At 36.6% G+C, this 18,143-nt stretch overlaps 2 protein-coding genes across 2 annotated transcripts; both read left to right on the forward strand.

The window, feature by feature from the left end:
- The first annotated feature begins 877 nt into the window (after positions 1-877).
- Positions 878-12,912, forward strand: LOC127979699 (stAR-related lipid transfer protein 3). Its single transcript, XM_052585301.1, has 15 exons — positions 878-1,025; positions 2,037-2,283; positions 3,022-3,102; positions 3,638-3,715; positions 3,899-3,952; positions 4,119-4,236; positions 4,757-4,858; positions 4,943-4,998; positions 5,148-5,240; positions 5,321-5,383; positions 5,477-5,572; positions 9,605-9,684; positions 9,825-9,929; positions 10,014-10,107; positions 11,324-12,912. The coding sequence occupies exons 2-15, from the start codon at positions 2,062-2,064 to the stop codon at positions 11,429-11,431; spliced, it is 1,350 nt and encodes a 449-aa protein (XP_052441261.1). The 5' UTR covers positions 878-1,025; positions 2,037-2,061; the 3' UTR covers positions 11,432-12,912.
- Positions 12,913-14,257: 1,345 nt separating this feature from the next.
- On the forward strand, positions 14,258-18,002 carry LOC127979038 (melanoregulin). The gene is made up of 7 exons (XM_052584147.1): positions 14,258-14,407; positions 14,525-14,649; positions 14,870-14,979; positions 15,411-15,573; positions 16,474-16,564; positions 16,645-16,808; positions 17,429-18,002. Exons 3-7 carry the CDS (start codon positions 14,885-14,887, stop codon positions 17,627-17,629), a joined length of 714 nt encoding a protein of 237 aa, XP_052440107.1. The 5' UTR covers positions 14,258-14,407; positions 14,525-14,649; positions 14,870-14,884; the 3' UTR covers positions 17,630-18,002.
- Positions 18,003-18,143: the final 141 nt, after the last annotated feature.

Here is an 18,143-nt window from a genome sequence, read left to right on the forward strand (position 1 = left end):
CTTCATTCATTGGACTGCTAGTGAAATTGATATAAAAAACCTCACCATGTTTTGGTTACGTGTTTTTGTTTTTTTCTGAAATGCTAATGCAACCTTTTCACACCACAGACTGAACAAAATTAAACATTGCTTGGTAACTGTTCAACAAAGTATTGATAGTTGTGCAAATATTGTCATACTAACAGCTGTCTGAAGTTTTGGTTGATTGTAGTAATCCATTAGATATCTTTCTATCAAAGTTATCTGACATTATCAAGATGAATTTGTTCTGACAGTTCAACTCTGAGTTCTTGTCATATTTTATTACCATTTTATAAACTATAGCAAATAAACTGTGATAATGTAAGAAATGTTGAAGTTGTCTGAATACATTTTGATTTGACTGATAACTTAATTTTTACAGTGAAGACTATGCAGTGCTATTTTATATTTAATTATTTGTTTTCTGTACCTGGACACCTACAAACATGAAACAACTTAAACATTGTGGAATTAGCACAAATAAATAAATAGAATGAACATATAAATTAATTTCAAACAGGGCCCACTGGTACAACCTGAACCAGGGCCCCTCTGACACCAGCTACGGCCCTGCATTCACTAGAAATCATGCAGAATTAAGGGACTTAAAGTACAAATGTCATTCACTTTTTATACTTACCCAATAAAATGCCTTATTTTTTATATATATACGATTTATTAATAACGTGTTCATTACTTTCTTTACAAACATCAACCAAAACACCAGTATTATTATAGCTATATAACATTGAACTATGGTAATATGATATTTATCACTCGTAATGGTTTTGATATTGGGTTAAGATATTCGTCTGTATAAGCTATTCAGGTTTCTGATTATATACACTGTATCACGTGCTGCATTTTGGTTCATTTCGGCGTCTCATACTTCCACCGCGAGCGCTTTAGAGCGTCGATCAGCTGGCGGATGTGACGTTTTTCCGCATCCGCTTGTTATCACGGAAGAGCAGCAGGCTGCGAGTAAGAGCGATGCGCTGATTCTGGTGAGTTTTCGGCTGATTTTTGAATAACAACCGGTTTGGTGCTTTTACGTGTCTTGTAAACAACTCGTACCAGCTGTGAACTAACCGAGAGTTCAGTGCGTGTTTAGGTTTAGCAAAACAAGCTTGTTTATGCTGCGATTTACGTGCAAACTAGAAAAAAGTGTGAAGATGCTCATGAATATTCATTAGCTCTCTTCTAAATATCAAGTATGTGTTAACAAATGGTTGTTTATTAGGGACTAAAGCAGTTTTAGCGTCAAATGTGTGTTTAAAGCTTGTTTGCCACACGTAGAGGAACTGTATTCATGTTGACGGTGCAGAATTGATTATAAGATGCTTTTGCTTCCCCAGAATTTGCTCTCTGTTCTATGCATGTCGCATGATTTTATTCAGTAATTCTTTGAACAAATAGGAAAGAGTTATCAAACCTGCAAGCCTAGTGTTAAAGTTGAAAAGGTCTCTAATAAATCAGTCTCCTCACCTTTACCTCCTGTCATAATGACAATTTATTCATACTTATGACCAAGAGATTAAGCTAGATTGAATACTCTTAAATTATTTTTTAGTGTTGTCATGTCAGCATATTAACTTGCGGAAACTATGACCGTTCATAAACACAAATTAGATGGGGAAACTATGGCATTTAGTCATTCATTGTCACACCATTCTATTTTTCCCCAAAAAATACTCCTATTCATTCAACATTCAACCTAGTTAATGCAAACGTGGTGACACTTGACTATATAAATCAAACATTTTAGTGCATCACAGAAACTAAATGTCACAAAACATTTTATTGTCACCAAACGCAGTTTGCATATTATGTGTACATATAAAATTAAATCATATAGGCTACATAGGGAATGCTTATGATTTTAGACGGGCTTTAAAAGTGGCTGCTTGATTAGATCTTGTTCTCTTGTGCTTTCAGTCTGTGTATAATTGCATAAGAGCCTGATAAAGCATGTGTGTTTGTTTGACTGTTTAATTGTCTCTCCATCTCTGGTTTAGGGGATGTGCTCCGGCTGCATTAGTTATGCCGAGTGACGTGGACTACAGCAAGTTGGGGGGAAGTCTTCCAGTCGTGTCTTCTTTGAATGCCTCGTGTTCCCAGGCGTCTCTCTCCCTTCCCTCCTCGTACTACCCCCCGCTGCCCCCCGGAGAGAGGAGAGCCTTCTCAGACGTCCGCCGAACCTTCTGCCTCTTCGTCACATTTGACCTCCTCTTCATCACTCTGCTTTGGTTCATTGAATTAAATGTGAGTTTTTATTTTGTGCTTCCAAACTGTCTTCTTGCCCAATGCTATTCATTTTTCTCTCTCATTCAGTGTGTACTTCCTTTTTTAACTTGGCCCGTAGTCTTGTGGGGTGAATTTTACAGTTGATCGTACATGCCTGTTTCACTTCCTCTGATCAAAATAGAGGCGTTTGAAATTTGTGTACTGTAATTTGCATATTAAATGCATATTTAACTTTTAGCATTTTTAATAATAAAATAATAAACGATTAAAAAGTTAATACAGATATTCAGATAAATATGTGAATGCATATTTCTTTAAATTTAACTGCACATACACGTATGGTTCAAAACATTTATTACCAAACTATTTACATAGTTTAATAAAATTAAAGACTATTTATATAGTTTTGTAGCCTATTTATGAAAAACATAAATACAAATGTATGTAAATAAAGTATATATTATACTACATCAAAGAGAAAATGTGAATGTTGAGATAAACGTGGAAATAAATATTTTAAGTACGCATACACATATTTTTTTCTAAAACATATAAATGGTTAAAACATAATGTAGTTTTGTAGCCTATTTATGGAAAGAATGAATAATAATAATATTATTATGTACATAAACTTTTTATTTTTGTAATTTAATATGTATCTTTAGCATGTGGCAGATAATGCAGTGCATTTTAAGGTTTTGAGTGAAATATTATAGGAAAGGATGCATGATTTGTCTTTCTCTCTGTCTCTCTCAGGTCAATAAGAATAGTATTGAGGAAAGTCTTAAGAATGAGGTTCTTAACTACAACTTCAAGTCATCTTTCTTTGATATCTTTGTAAGTATCATAAAGCGAAAACCTTGTTACTTATTGATAGTAAAATATGACTGACTTCTTTACACTATTGGTTTGATATGATCTCTCTCATGAAGTCTTTTATGCTCTTCAGTCATAAACAAGCAAACACACTTAACTGCATAAAATATGAAGTTTTGGTTTTCATTTTCTGTTTGATAAAGCATTAGTCTGTTTATCTAAAGCTTCTAGAGCGTGACGTGTGAGGAATTGCGATTCACACAGTTTCTGTCTCGCTGCTGTCACTCACTTTAGCATGTGACATCAACAGATGCAGTCGTCCTCTACAACATTTCTTGTACAAGCAAGTTTTGGGTGAATTTTAGGGTATTAAACTGACCTCAGTTTTTATTAAAGCTGCTTTCATACCTGCAAAAATAGTGATGTCATCCGAGAAACATGTTGAAACTCTTTATTTATTATTTATTAAGAATCAGCACTGAGCAGTCATTGTTAAATCTTAAGTTATTATTTTCTAAACGATAATCCCTCTCTTTTTCTCCTTGTTCCCGATCAGCTCTTAGCTGTGTTTAGGTTTCTGTGTTTGGAGCTTGGATATGCTGTGTTTCGATTGAGACATTGGTGGGTTGTCGCGGTAAGAAAGACCTCAGCCTATGCAATTCTCACTATTTGCATTTTCTGTAAACATGATAGAAAATAATTATAATTACGATATATTTGTACATCATTTTTCTTTTAATATTTGTGGTGAAATCTGATTTTTAAAGCCTTATATATGATCATTGTCAACACTTTTTAAAATGTTCTCCGTTCTCAGATCACTACTCTGGTGACCACTGCCTTCCTCACCACCAAAGTTATTTGGCCAGAGGTAAGATTCATGTTTTGTCTTCCTAACCAAACTATTTGAATATCTATCTTAGTTTCAGGGAAGTCACCGTGTTTGTTCCTCAGAGAGATTCCTCATCTGTTTGATTATACTGCTGTGATAATAGAAATAGGTGCAGGACGTCATGGTTCCCTCTTGTTTTTCTCAGATGTTTAGTAACAAGGCTTTTGCTTACGTTCTTCCTATCACCTCGTTTGTGGTGGCATGGTTGGAAACCTGGTTCCTGGATTTCAAAGTTTTCACACAGGAAGCAGAGGATGAGAGAGGTGAGAGAGCTTTGTGCTGGAAGGAAATTCAGAGCTGTATCAAACTGACACAAGTCAGTAATAACAGCATTTGTTTATAGGGCATGTTTGATGGATGATTGTAGCTCAAAGTGCTTCATAAACAAATCAGTCATAAAGCTATCCTCCAAAGCTAAAATATTCCATTATTTGTCAATAACATTGCATAAAATAGCAGAAGGTTTAAGCAATCAATAGCAGAAGTTTTATATGCGAAAGCGGATCATATGTTAATAAAGTTTATGGTTGTGACATCATGGATGTAATCAATTCTGAGCGAGTAAGTTTGGCTTTTGGTTTCAAAGCCCATTAGAAAGAGGAAGAAACATCTTTTTGTCATTTTAATAGTGTTGCGGTCAGGTAAAGTCACATTACTTAAAGCTTTGGGAAGGGAAACATGCCCTGCTTTGTTCTAAAGTTGCACACTCAGGCTGTCACGGATATTTGGGAAAGTCCTCACACGTCCTACATTGATGATCTGTGGTTTTCTCATGTCCTGCAGCATATCTGGCAGCAGTTAATGCCGCTTGTGAGCCGGCTCCTCTGATCCGTGCTAGACCCGTGTCTGACGCACAGTTTTACTCCCCGCCGGAGTCCCTGGCAGGTGATGCCATTCACTTTCTTTCTAATGCAACTCATTGTCCATTTTTGCTTTATTTGCCGCCTAATGTTTGTGTTTGTCCTGTAGGTTCGGATGAAGACCTTGATGAAGAGGGTCTCGGCAGGAAAGAACTAACAGAACAAGTAATCAAATGCTTATTTTCTTTCTTTTCATTATCTTTGGATGGAAGAGATGTATGCAAACGACAATTTCTGTATGTCCGAAAGTAATAAGAACCGTTTATTTGCTAAAAAGCACAGCAGATCACTTTGTCCAATCACTTGTTTTGAAGGACAAGCAGTTTCTACGACAGGGACAGGAGGCCATGGCTGTGGTGGAGCAGATACTGACACAAGAGGAAAACTGGAAGTTTGAGAAGACTAATGTGTGTAGACCTCCAAGCTTGCAGTCTTTATTTGTGTCTGGTTTTGTCATTGGTTAAATATGACAAGTTTTAATTCTTAGGAGATGGGCGATGCAGTATATACTCTTGAAATCCCGTTCCATGGGAAAACGTTTATTTTAAAGGTATGTTCCCTCTGTGTTATGAGTCTTTTTGTCTCTTTATGTTTGTTCATATATACAGAATCAAGTCACTGACCTGTGTTTTGGGTGTTTTAGGCGCTCTTGCAGTGTGCCGCAGAGCTGGTGTATCAGGAGGTCATTTTGCAGCCGGAGAAGATGGTGCAGTGGAACAGGACAGTGTCTGTTTGTCAGGTAGACATACTTGCAGATTCCTCCATTAATGGCAGCTGAAACACAGGTTGCACACACTCACGATTGTGTCTGATTTAAAATGCAACTGCAGTTCAGGTTTTGCCACAAATAGCGATTTCTTTCACCTTTGCAGGACTGTGAAATGAGGAATGTACCAAGTAACACCTCTATAGCAATAGTGTGAAAGTGCATAGCACATAACATGCACAATACCAGTATCTATTGGTATAATATGCATCACATGACTCTCAAACGTTTTCAAAAGCCTCCGTTTTCATAGTCCACACTACAACGCTACACTACAAAGCTCAGTTTTCCTTAACTAAAAACACTGTCTCCATGTGGACTGAAGGCCAAAACGGAGAAAAAAGATGCGCTTTCAAAAAAAACTTAGGCCTTGTCCACACTAAGACACATGCACTTCAAAATGTACCAAAAAAAATATTATATATATTGTGGCGGGACGAGCACACGACAGACACAGTGGGTGTGGCGTCAGGCCTCAGGAAAAGTGTCCAAAACAACAGGGAATCTGGTGTCCTCGTCGTGCTGCGGGATTTGTGTGGGTCAGGCAGTGTTCATGGAGGAAGGGTCCAGGTAAGGGGTGGAGTCGGCAGTGTAAGCGGGTGTGGTTCTCGTCCGGACCACGCGTCCGGCAGCTCACATCTCTGGTGGCGCGGGAATTCCTCAATGCACCCTTCCTGGACCCACGAGGACACCAGTCTGCATGCACAGCGAAGAGACCGGTCTCCTAAGGAGAGGCGCATTGGACTTTTAAACAGCGACAATGAGGCTCCAGCCCTGACTCGTCCAGCGCCCCTCCTCTCTCACACATCCACTCCTGTCGGGAGCCTGGTGAAGGGTGGCGATTTTGGAAGGGATGCAGATGACAATCAGGGAGGAGGCAGCTGACTAGTCACTATATATACTATATTACATAGTCAGGGGGTATCTCCTCATCCACCACCAGTGTGTAGCATCCACTTGGATGATGCGACGGCAGCCATAGTGCAACGCCCACCACACACCAGCTTACTGGTGGAGAGGAGACAGAGTGTGGAAGCCAATCAGCAGATATGGGGATTGTTAGGAGGCCATGATGGTCAGAGGCCAATGGGCGAATTTAGCCAGGATGCTGAGGTCACACCTCTACTCTTTTCGAGAGACATCCTGGGATTTTTAATGACCACAGAGAGTCAGGACCTCGGTTTAACGTCTCATCCGAAGGACGGTGCTTGTTGACAGTATAGTGTCCCTATCACTACACTGGGGCGCTAGGACCCACAAAGACCACAGGGTGAGCACTCCCTGCTGGCCTCACTAGCACCTCTTCCAGCAGCAACCTAGTTTTCTCAGGAGGTCTTCCATTCATGTACTGACCAGGCTCAGCCCTGCTTAGCTTCAGTGGGAAACCGGTCTTGGGCTCCAGGGTGATATGGCTGCCGGCAAAAGTATCAACCTTTTGCTTTGATTACTGCTTTGCACACTCTTGGCATTCTCTTGATGAGCTTCAAGAGGTATTCACCTGAAATGGTCTTCCAACAGTCTTGAAGGAGTTCCCCGAGAGATGCTTAGCACTTGTTGGCCCTTTTGCCTTCTGTCTGCAGTCCAGCTCACCCCTAAACCATCTCGATTGGGTTCAGGTCCGGTGACTGTGGAGGCCAGGTCATCTGGCGCAGCACCCCATCACTCTCCTTCTTGGTCAAATAGCCCTTGATGCCTTCAGTGTGAATCTACAAATTTCATAGTCATGAAAATAAAGAAAACTCTTTGAATGAGAAGGTGTGTCCAAACTTTTGGTCTGTACTGTATATATACATATACAGTATTGTTCAAAATAATAGCAGTACAATGTGACTAACCAGAATAATCAAGGTTTTTCGTATATTTTTTTATTGTACGTGGCAAACAAGTTACCAGTAGGTTCAGTAGATTCTCAGAAAACAAATGAGACCCAGCATTCATGACATGCATGCTCTTAAGGCTGTGCAATTGGGCAATTAGTTGAATTAGTTGAAAGGGGTGTGTTCAAAAAAATAGCAGTGTGGCATTCAATCACTGAGGTCATCAATTTTGTGAAGAAACAGGTGTGAATCAGGTGGCCCCTATTTAAGGATGAAGCCAACACTTGTTGAACATGCATTTGAAAGCTGAGGAAATGGGTCGTTCAAGACATTGTTCAGAAGAACAGCGTACTTTGATTAAAAAGTTGATTAGAGAGGGGAAAACCTATAAAGAGGTGCAAAAAATGATAGGCTGTTCAGCTAAAATGATCTCCAATGCCTTAAAATGGAGAGCAAAACCAGAGAGACGTGGAAGAAAACGGAAGACAACCATCAAAATGGATAGAAGAATAACCAGAATGGCAAAGGCTCAGCCAATGATCACCTCCAGGATGATCAAAGACAGTCTGGAGTTACCTGTAAGTACTGTGACAGTTAGAAGACGTCTGTGTGAAGCTAATCTATTTTCAAGAATCCCCCGCAAAGTCCCTCTGTTAAAAAAAAGGCATGTGCAGAAGAGGTTACAATTTGCCAAAGAACACATCAACTGGCCTAAAGAGAAATGGAGGAACATTTTGTGGGCTGATGAGAGTAAAATTGTTCTTTTTGGGTCCAAGGGCCACAGGCAGTTTGTGAGACGACCCCCAAACTCTGAATTCAAGCCACAGTACACAGTGAAGACAGTGAAGCATGGAGGTGCAAGCATCATGATATGGGCATGTTTCTCCTACTATGGTGTTGGGCCTATTTATCGCATACCAGGGATCATGGATCAGTTTGCATATGTTAAAATACTTGAAGAGGTCATGTTGCCCTATGCTGAAGAGGACATGCCCTTGAAATGGTTGTTTCAACAAGACAATGACCCAAAACACACTAGTAAACGGGCAAAGTCTTGGTTCCAAACCAACAAAATTAATGTTATGGAGTGGCCAGCCCAATCTCCAGACCTTAATCCAATTGAGAACTTGTGGGGTGATATCAAAAATGCTGTTTCTGAAGCAAAACAAAGAAATGTGAATGAATTGTGGAATGTTGTTAAAGAATCATGGAGTGGAATAACAGCTGAGAGGTGCCACAAGTTGGTTGACTCCATGCCACACAGATGTCAAGCAGTTTTAAAAAACTGTGGTCATACAACTAAATATTAGTTTAGTGATTCACAGGATTGCTAAATCCCAGAAAAAAAAAATGTTTGTACAAAATAGTTTTGAGTTTGTACAGTCAAAGGTAGACACTGCTATTTTTTTGAACACACCCCTTTCAACTAATTGCCCAATTGCACAGCCTTAAGAGCGTGCATATCATGAATGCTGGGTCTTGTTTGTTTTCTGACAATCTACTGAACCTACTGGTAACTTGTTTGCCACGTAGCAATAAAAAATATACTAAAAACCTTGATTATTCTGGTTAGTCACATTGTACTGCTATTATTTTGAACAAAACTGTATATATATATATATATATATATATATATATATATATACACACACAAAGGTGCTGATCATATAATTAGAATATCATCAAAAAGTTGATTTCACTAATTCCATTCAAAAAGTGAAACTTGTATGTTATATTCATTCATTACACAAAGACTGATATATTTAAAAAATCCCAAATTCAGTATCTCAGAAAAAAACATTTTTTTTAAACATTTACTTCGATTTACCTTTTATGATGGATGCTTATGCTTTTCCAATCAAATAATCATTTGTTACTCACTGGATGTTACTGCATAATGGAGAATTAAATGTGTATAAATTGGTCTTCTTTTGACCTGGCACACAACAGGTGTGCTTTGACAGCGTTATATTTATGCCGAAGACCCAAATTTGAATCCATTCCTATTGTTGCCATAAATAAAACACTACGAAGCTACACAATTAGATGGGTGTTTTTGTGGGATGGTCTTGAGCTTTTAATCATTGAAACAGCCTTGAAAAAGCTGTTTCTAAATGTCCTGCATATACTCCGTCATTACAGTTAATGATCTCTCTGTTGTTGTTGTTCTTTTTTTATCTGTCTACAGATTTTACAGCGAGTGGATGACAACACAATGGTGTCATATGATGTTTCTGCAGGAGCCGCTGGTGGGGTCGTGTCTCCCAGGTGAGAGTGCGCTTACGAATTGTTGCTTAAAGTCTGTTTAATGTGTAAAAACAGTTTTTAGCTGTTTTGTTTGGCTTTACTAATTATTGTGAAGTCAAAGAGTTCAAATTGTGTCTGTTTTTTCTGTTCTTGATCTTCAGGGACTTTGTGAACGTTCGTCGGGTGGAGCGCAGACGAGACTGCTACATCTCTGCAGGAATGGCCACCAATCACAGCAGTAAACCCCCTCACAGTCGCTACGTCAGGTCTGCTTGAATGCAAAGTGTTTTGGTTTGTCAGCCAGTAAAATTGAGAAAAGCTGTAAACCGAACTCTCTCTCTTTCTCTCAGAGGGGAAAACGGTCCCGGTGGATTTGTTGTGTTGAAATCTAGCAGTAATCCTAAAGTTTGCACCTTCATCTGGGTCCTCAATACAGACCTGAAGGTAAGAGCTGCAGTTCCTGCCAGTTTGCACATTTAAGCCATTTAAACACATTCAAATAATGAGTGATTTTAATTAGGTGTTATTTAATGCAAGTATTTTTGGAATATTTGGAATTAGACATTTGAAAAACCCTATAACATTAAGTAACTTCATTGTAGTCGATTTTTGTCTGATGGATATTAAAATAGCAACCATTCATATTATGTTGAACCATATCTAGAAATTTGGGGTTTGGCTCTTTTGATTTGGACCAGGTAATTAAAAAAAAAAGAATACACAGACAAAAAAAAGAACAACATTTTTTTTTTCCATTCTGAATTACAAGATATAAACCAGATTATAAGTTAAAAGTCTGATAATTATTCATTTTTTTCACATTCCTCTTGCAATTCTCTCAATTCTGACCTCTTTTCTCAGAATTGCAGAAGTTGCAAGTTATAATGTCCAATTCTGGGAAAGAAGAAAAAATAATCTCACAATTCTAATATTTTCTTACATTTGTGAATTTATATCATGCAATTCCGACTTTGTAACTCCAATATCAAAAAAAGTCAGAATTATGAGATGTGAACTGGCAAAACTCGCAAAAAATTTAGAATTGTGTAATAGAAAGTCGGAATTATCTTTTTTATTTGTTATTCAGTGGACATGCTTCCATAGAAAACCGAATGGGGTTGAGGCCAAAAAATAGTATTAAGTAAATTCATTGTGGCAAAACTTTAACACACATAATTGCACTAGGCTCAGACTATCTTTGAGTGGGAATACAAAAATGCAGAAATACGACATGTAGTTTTCACAAAAGCCTTGGAGCTGTCAAAAAGTACAGCCGTGGCCAAAGGTTTTCCAGAACTTTGGGTCAATCCACAAGAGGTGGGTGGACAAATAAAAACCCACAAACTCCAAGCATTGATTATGCAAGAATTGGCTTCCATCAGTCAGGATGTGGCCCAGAAATTGATTTACAGCATGCCAGAGCGAATTGCAGAGGTCTTGAAAAAGAGGTTCAACACTGCAAATACTGAGTGTTTGCATAAACGTATTGTAATTGTCAATAAAAGCCTTTGACACTTATGAAATTCTTGTAATTATACTTCAGTTATACAATAGTAACATCTGACAAAAAGAACTGAAAACTATGTAGCAGCAGAAAAATAATATTTGTGTAATTCTCAAATAGATAAAATTTTCATATTACTTCATCTTCTTCAAACAGGGTCGCCTCCCACGTTACCTCATCCACCAGTCACTGGCTGCCACCATGTTCGAGTTCATGTCTCATCTCAGGCAGCGTATAAACGAAGTCCACATCTCCTGTCGGTGATCTCTGGCTTTGACTCTTTATCCAGCCACAGTTTACATCGTGCTAACTTCAAATGACACTGTGCCCTACTCAAACCACCACTGCCATGAGGAGATACAGCATTGTGTTTGACTGACGCGAGGTTGTTACGGCTCTCTGCATCCAAGAAACTTCGACTGAACGTTTGGCTGCACTTTACACTGAAGTTAAAGTATATATATATAGATGTACACAAGGACATAACTCATACTGTCAAACCCCACAAGAGCTGAAAACATGAACAGGAAGTTATCAGAGAGCAGCTTGTGATCTATAAGAGATCAGGAGAAATGGATTAGGCCTAAAACCACTGTTGTACCTCTAGTGAACAGGACTGAAGGCTAGGATAGTTTCTGAGCCAAATACACTGTGGTTTCTCTTGCTGCTCTTACTTACGCCTTAATTGAACATGCACAGTCATTCATACTAATTATAATTATTGTTTTAGTTCTTATTATGGTTTGCAATTGGCTCTTGAGGCCAAACATTGCTGTTTTAGATTATTAACAGTAAATGCATTCATCTGTAGCATAGATCAGCGTCCTGCCATGTGTATGATCATTTGTCTAATAATGTAAACCGTTAAGAGTTTGATTATACGGTTTCATCTTAAATCAGCATAACCGGTTCACTAGTACCCAAACTGTTTGTATAGAACATGATGCAACAACAAAGCAAACATTTGCACTTGGTTTTATTCTGTAAAACTGGTTCAGAGCAGCTCAAAATCCGTCTGAAATGGGCCTTGAAATGCGTGCTTTTTTTTTTCTCTTCTTTCTTCATCGCATGTCAGTTTGTTTTCTCACAGAGCATTACTATCAAAGTTCTTTGTTATACACTCATGTTTACCACATTCATACAGGGCATAGCAATTTATAAACAGGAGACTAAGGCATAGTCACGCTTTATTGATTAGTATTCTAATAGAAATGTGAATGTGTCTTACATTAGTTGCCTTGAAGCAAGCTAAATACTTATTGGTTTTAACAGAGGAACCATTGGGCTTCCTTCTAAGGGACAGCACATGTTGTAGTTAGTTAATCATTGATATCATGAATGATGTTGATCTTTATAAACGGTTGTGTTGTGTTGTGTTCTGTACTTTGTCTTGCAGCCTTCTTGGCTTGTACTTATGTGCCTTCGTTATGGTTTCCCTCACTGAAATCAAAAGCTGCTTTCATTATTTCGATTATTGTATCCGAACAACTTTTTTGGCCTCTTTTGTTTGTTTTTTTTGTGCAAAGCCTTTAGCAGTTCACTTCACTCATGATTCAGGTTCTGTGTAAATGATATTTTTATACTGACTTTTACAGTAATATGAAGCTATACAGAATTTTGGCGTGTTAATCAAAAATCATGATTTTTTTTTTTTTTTTTTTTTTTTTTTTTTTTTTTAAATCATAAAATGATTTTATTTCATTTTATTGAAGAATCGACATTTAATAAAAATAACAAACAGTTAATACTGGATGTCTGTTTCCTGTTTCAGATGTATAGTTAATTAAACAATGACCCGCCAAAAGTGAATAAACATCTAAACAACACTTTCAAAAAGTCTGAAATGTCATTAAAAAAATAATACATTCATATTTTGTATTTGTTTTGATGGCAAAAAACAAAGCCAAGCACTTCTTTATAGAATCAGAAAATATATTGACATTGCAATAAGTGTCAAGAGAAAAAAACATACACATATATTAATATAATTTAACTTTAACCCATGATTTGAACTGAAATGACTTTTATATTGTGTATATGTTTATATTTATATGTTTTATATTGTGAATCATAAATCTGGTGTTATATCATATAAAACCTAACAAATAAAAAAAATAGTGTTAGATATTTTGCTTGAACGTTATTTTTAGTTGATATAAACTGGTTTGATATTTGATCTAATGCATTGACATTCAGACACTTAGAAGTGTAGGCCTGTGTCCAAATACTTTTTTTGTTTGTTACAGATCACTATAGTAATAGTTAACACATTTGCTCCTTTCCCCTTCGCTTTCTTTAAAAACATCCTGATATAATCACAAGGATTGTTTGTATTATATTTCTTAAGAGAAAAGCCTCTGGCAGAGTACGCTGTGCACAGCCGCCATGTGATGGGACACAGCCTATGAGACGCTCACATGAGTGTCACACATCAAGTTCCCTCTTTCTTTCTCTTATGAACCCAGATGCTTGAGAGTTTTGTAGGTTCTTATATTAATATTCAGTTGCATTATCAGTGAACTTTGTACACATTTGTAGGTTTGTCTTAGTTCTAAACAAATTTTCAGCCACATTGATCAAACCAAAATGATGCAATATAGGAGATGTGAGGTTTGTTACTCCTTAAGGGCTGTAAAGTTAAATTACACATCTTGTATATACAAAAGCAAAATGCATAAGTGTATGTTTAATTCTGCTTTTTTTACATTTGTATTGTATTTCACTTGCTGAAAATCTAAAATAAATAAATAATAATAATATATTAATATTAGATGAAAAACCTAAACTAAGAAAAATTACAAATGAAATAATTGTAAGTTATAGCTCTGAAATTATTAACTGGAACTATTTAAAAAGTAAAATAAAAAAAATAAACCAAAATATTAATAAACATAACTAATATAAAACACATGCAATCACTAAATGTAAAGCTGAAAACATACAAATAAATGCTCAATCAAAAAAGAATTATAATAACTGTAACCATTTTGCTACTAAAATAACACTGACCTGCTGTTATATGCTTGTCAGATCTGGTATTTATTGGTTTGATTATTTTGCCAGTGAGCACATGAGATTTTCACTGAAATGAGAGCAGGAGGTTTAGGATTATTGGTTTTCGTAATAATATGAAGCAACGGTGTTATGTAATCAAACCTGCTTCATTTTCACTATAACCGTTTAAAATCGCATGAGGTTCTGGATACGCAATGTGAAACCAACTATTGAAAGCATTCAGAGGTAAAAGCACGTTTGTGTTTTGGGGTTGTAGGGCGAGAGGCTTTATTTAGAGGTCTGTGATGGCCTTAGGTTACGCGGCTCAGACTCATGACTAAATTGTGATGTTATTCATTCTAGAGAGAGCCTGAAATGTTTTAGTCATTTGCTCTCTGGGCCCCGAAAGATGCTTAACTTCTGAAAACGGAAAAACTGTGTTTTAGACCTGAATTGATGGATTCAGCATTTCGACAGAAGTTTCTGGGGTAAGTTACAATAAAGCAATGCATTAGACTAGTTTCTTCTTTAAAAATACCTGGAGAACCACACGACTGTGACGGCTAGAAGAAGAACAGGAAAAAATTTTGTTTGTTTGTTTCATGTTCATCTTCTTCAGACATCTCACCTTTAGTCTCTAGGAGAGGAGTAGATGTGTTTTTTAACACTCATGTTGTGGACCTGGACCTTTCTTTCTCCATCTTCTAGTTTTGTATTTTGAGGATGGGTGCCGCCTTCAGGAAGTTCTGTCTACGATTCTGCTGTTGCTGCTGCTGTGAGGATGACGAGGAGGAGGAAGAAAAGACACCTTTACTTAGGTATAACTAACTTAGGGGATGTGGGGTTGGTTTGTTTTTAAATCATGTCTGACTATTGATGGTTTGAGTTTCTGCTTTCTTATTTTAAAAAAGATACAGGAAAATCTTAGCAAATTACGTTAGCTACTTTGACTCAAGTTTAAACAACAACTAACTCTTCAACTCTATTACAACATGTGGAAATAAAGTATTTAATAAATATTTAATTCATAACTCACAGTCCAACGAACTTCTGCTTTTCCGTTTGTCCGACTCATATTTTCGCTGCCTGACAGCCGTTAAAGAAACCGTTAAAGAAACGTTAGATTGTTAATTACGAAGTAATATCAAACACACTAATTCAGATTTTACACAGTTTTTTCGCGGCAGTTCAGAGCTCGACGTACTCATATGTTGACAGTAATTTTAAATGTTGTTTGTGTTTGCGTCAGTCACGACACGTTGGAATATTTCGATCGCGAGGCGAAGAAAAGGCGGGACCAAGAGACCAATCTGTGGAACGAGCCCGGAGACCCCTCCCACTCCGAGAGAGACGACGACCGCACGCTCTACAACCTGCTGCAGACCCGAGCCCAAACCCGGCGAGGCTCTCAGGTGCGGCGCGCTCGGAACCCTCGGGATTCAACATAGATGTGGTGCACTAATGTCTAATGACACAAAAAAGAATTATAAAAATTATAAAAAAATGTTTTAGCTACATTTAAATACATTTTGCTGAAAGTTAATCAACTAAATTATTTTATTTTAATATAGCTAAAATAAATTGATTGCAACCACTTACCATATATTTTTTTTTAATTCAATGAATCATTTTTTTTTCAGTGTATATCAAATACCAAAATATTAATAAATAAACATAGGAAAGATAAATGAGATATAAACCATAATCATGTTATCTGTCACATTTGTCTTATTACAGAAACATAAAGGTCAAGTCACCCAAAAAGTGACATAAGTCCACAATGAGTCTAATAATAATAATAATTATTATTATTATTATCTTCATTTTTGATGAATTACAGATGGGTTCAAATGCAACTAAATGAGGAAAGATTAAGCCAAAAATAAATAAATAAATACATTATATATATATATATATATATATATATATATATATATATATATATATATATATATAGATAGATAGATAGATAGATAGATAGATAGGTGCATATATATATATATATATATATATATATATATATATATATATATATATATATATATATATATATATATATATATATATATATATATATATATATATATATATATATATATATATATATTTGTGTGTGTGTATTTATTTGTACATAGTAAAAAATAAATAAATAAATGTACAGCCTGAATGCATTGTGGTCGCTTTGCTAAATGAATAATAGTAAATGTAAATGTATGATTTATGTCCGTGTGTATGTATGTATGAACAGAAATAAAAATATAGAAATAAACATAAATAAGGTTGCATTAAAACAAATGTCTTCTGTCCTGCAGGGCTACCGGCGTTTGAGCATCGACATCGAGGCCATGAGAGACATGAGGAGAGAGGTGCGAGATAAGTGGAAGATGATCCTGGAGAATCTGGGTGAGAGATGACGTGTCAGAGATGGTGCTCCAGTGCTTCAGGAACAGTCTGTCATTGAGATGCTGGGTTTCTTCTCTCAGGGTTCATGGCTGAAGCCGAGTCTCTGCTGACCGTGTCTGCCACCGCATCATATGACCGCATGAGAAACGCAGCGGTCGCCCGCAGCCTGCTGCAGACCCTCCACACCGAGACATCCATATTCAACCGCAAAGAGGCTCCACCCGAGAGATACCTCTTCATCCTGGTGAGCAAGAACAATCAATAACAGTCTACAAATGTGTATTTCTCCTTTCTGTTTCAAATGAGGCGGTTTGGATATAAATGAACGTAAAAAAATAATTATAACCCTTGAAGCATTTTCACAAATTGAAATAAATGTTAAATGAAATAAAACTCTAATTTAACTTTTCTTTTTTTTTCAGGTTAGCTCGAATTAAGATAACTAAAACTGAAATGCACATAGAAACTATATAGACATAAAAAATAATAAAAATAATAAATAAAGAATAAAAATGACAAAACAACAAAAGTGGTAAATATTAAAATTAAATGATTTCAACTAGAATAATGTCTCAGCGATTCTAAAATAACACTGGCACATTTAATATAATGATGAATTACTTTTAATATTTAAAAATACCAATTAGGTCGGCAGTGATATTTAATAAAAAAAAAAAATATATATATATATATATATATATATATAATTATATTTACAGCAGCAATATGTACAGAAGTAAATATTGCTACAAATTATTTCAAATTTTTTTTTTTTATACAAAATGCATAAATAATCCCTCATCTAAAAGAACATGCTTGAGATAGACAGACTTCTCCGACCTCTAATATTTATGTTTGGCTCAGGACCGGCTGATTTATCTGGACGCTGCTGAGGATTTTGTGGCCAAGGCTCGTCGCTTCTACCCTCCTAAAGATGATGATGATGAAGAAGAGGAGAACACCATTCAAATAAATCTTCCTCTGCTGCTGTCCCGCATGAATCAGAACATCTCTGGAGGAGAGGACGAGGATGATGAGGGCGAGACCACCGGTCCAGAGGAGTGATGTTTCCAGAATCAGTTTGAGGGGTTTCTGAGGTACATGGATTTGGACTGATGCCAGCACGGTTCAAGGTGGATAGGGACGGTGGAGATTAAATGGCACAGATTTAAACCATTTCTTAGTCAAATGCTTTTCTTGAAGAAGAGACCATTTACAGATTCATTACAATAGCTGCAGAACTGACATTTTCTGAATTAGAAGATCAGTAGGAGATTCTGGATTACCGAGACGTGCTGATATTGTAAGTGTAAGATGGTGAAGTGAATTTGAATAGAAATGTAACTTTCTTTTGAAATTTGTGTCAGCGTTTACATTGAATGCAGATGCATCAAACTGCTGAAACTAGTAATTTAATAAAATCCTTTATCAGCTCTCATATGCAATTTGAAGTTTCTTCTTCGGAACAGATTTGGAGAACGTAAGTGAATGGGTGCCGTCAGAACGAGTCCAAACAATCTACAGCACTGCAGTCCATCACTAAACACCTTGTGATGTGAAGTCACGTTTTTAAGAAACA

Source organism: Carassius gibelio, chromosome B19 (assembly GCF_023724105.1).
Source record: "Carassius gibelio isolate Cgi1373 ecotype wild population from Czech Republic chromosome B19, carGib1.2-hapl.c, whole genome shotgun sequence".
NCBI lineage: Eukaryota > Metazoa > Chordata > Actinopteri > Cypriniformes > Cyprinidae > Carassius > Carassius gibelio.

Coding starts and splice junctions, on each gene's coding strand:
- LOC127979699 (XM_052585301.1), top strand. CDS start 2,062: ATGCCGAGTGACGTGGACTACAGCAAGTTGGGGGGAAGTCTTCCAGTC. Junction 4,859..4,942: donor CCCGCCGGAGTCCCTGGCAG/GTGATGCCATTC, acceptor TTTGTCCTGTAG/GTTCGGATGAAGACCTTGAT. Junction 5,241..5,320: donor GGAAGTTTGAGAAGACTAAT/GTGTGTAGACCT, acceptor TTTAATTCTTAG/GAGATGGGCGATGCAGTATA.
- LOC127979038 (XM_052584147.1), top strand. CDS start 14,885: ATGGGTGCCGCCTTCAGGAAGTTCTGTCTACGATTCTGCTGTTGCTGC. Junction 14,980..15,410: donor GAAAAGACACCTTTACTTAG/GTATAACTAACT, acceptor TGTTTGCGTCAG/TCACGACACGTTGGAATATT. Junction 15,574..16,473: donor AAACCCGGCGAGGCTCTCAG/GTGCGGCGCGCT, acceptor TCTGTCCTGCAG/GGCTACCGGCGTTTGAGCAT.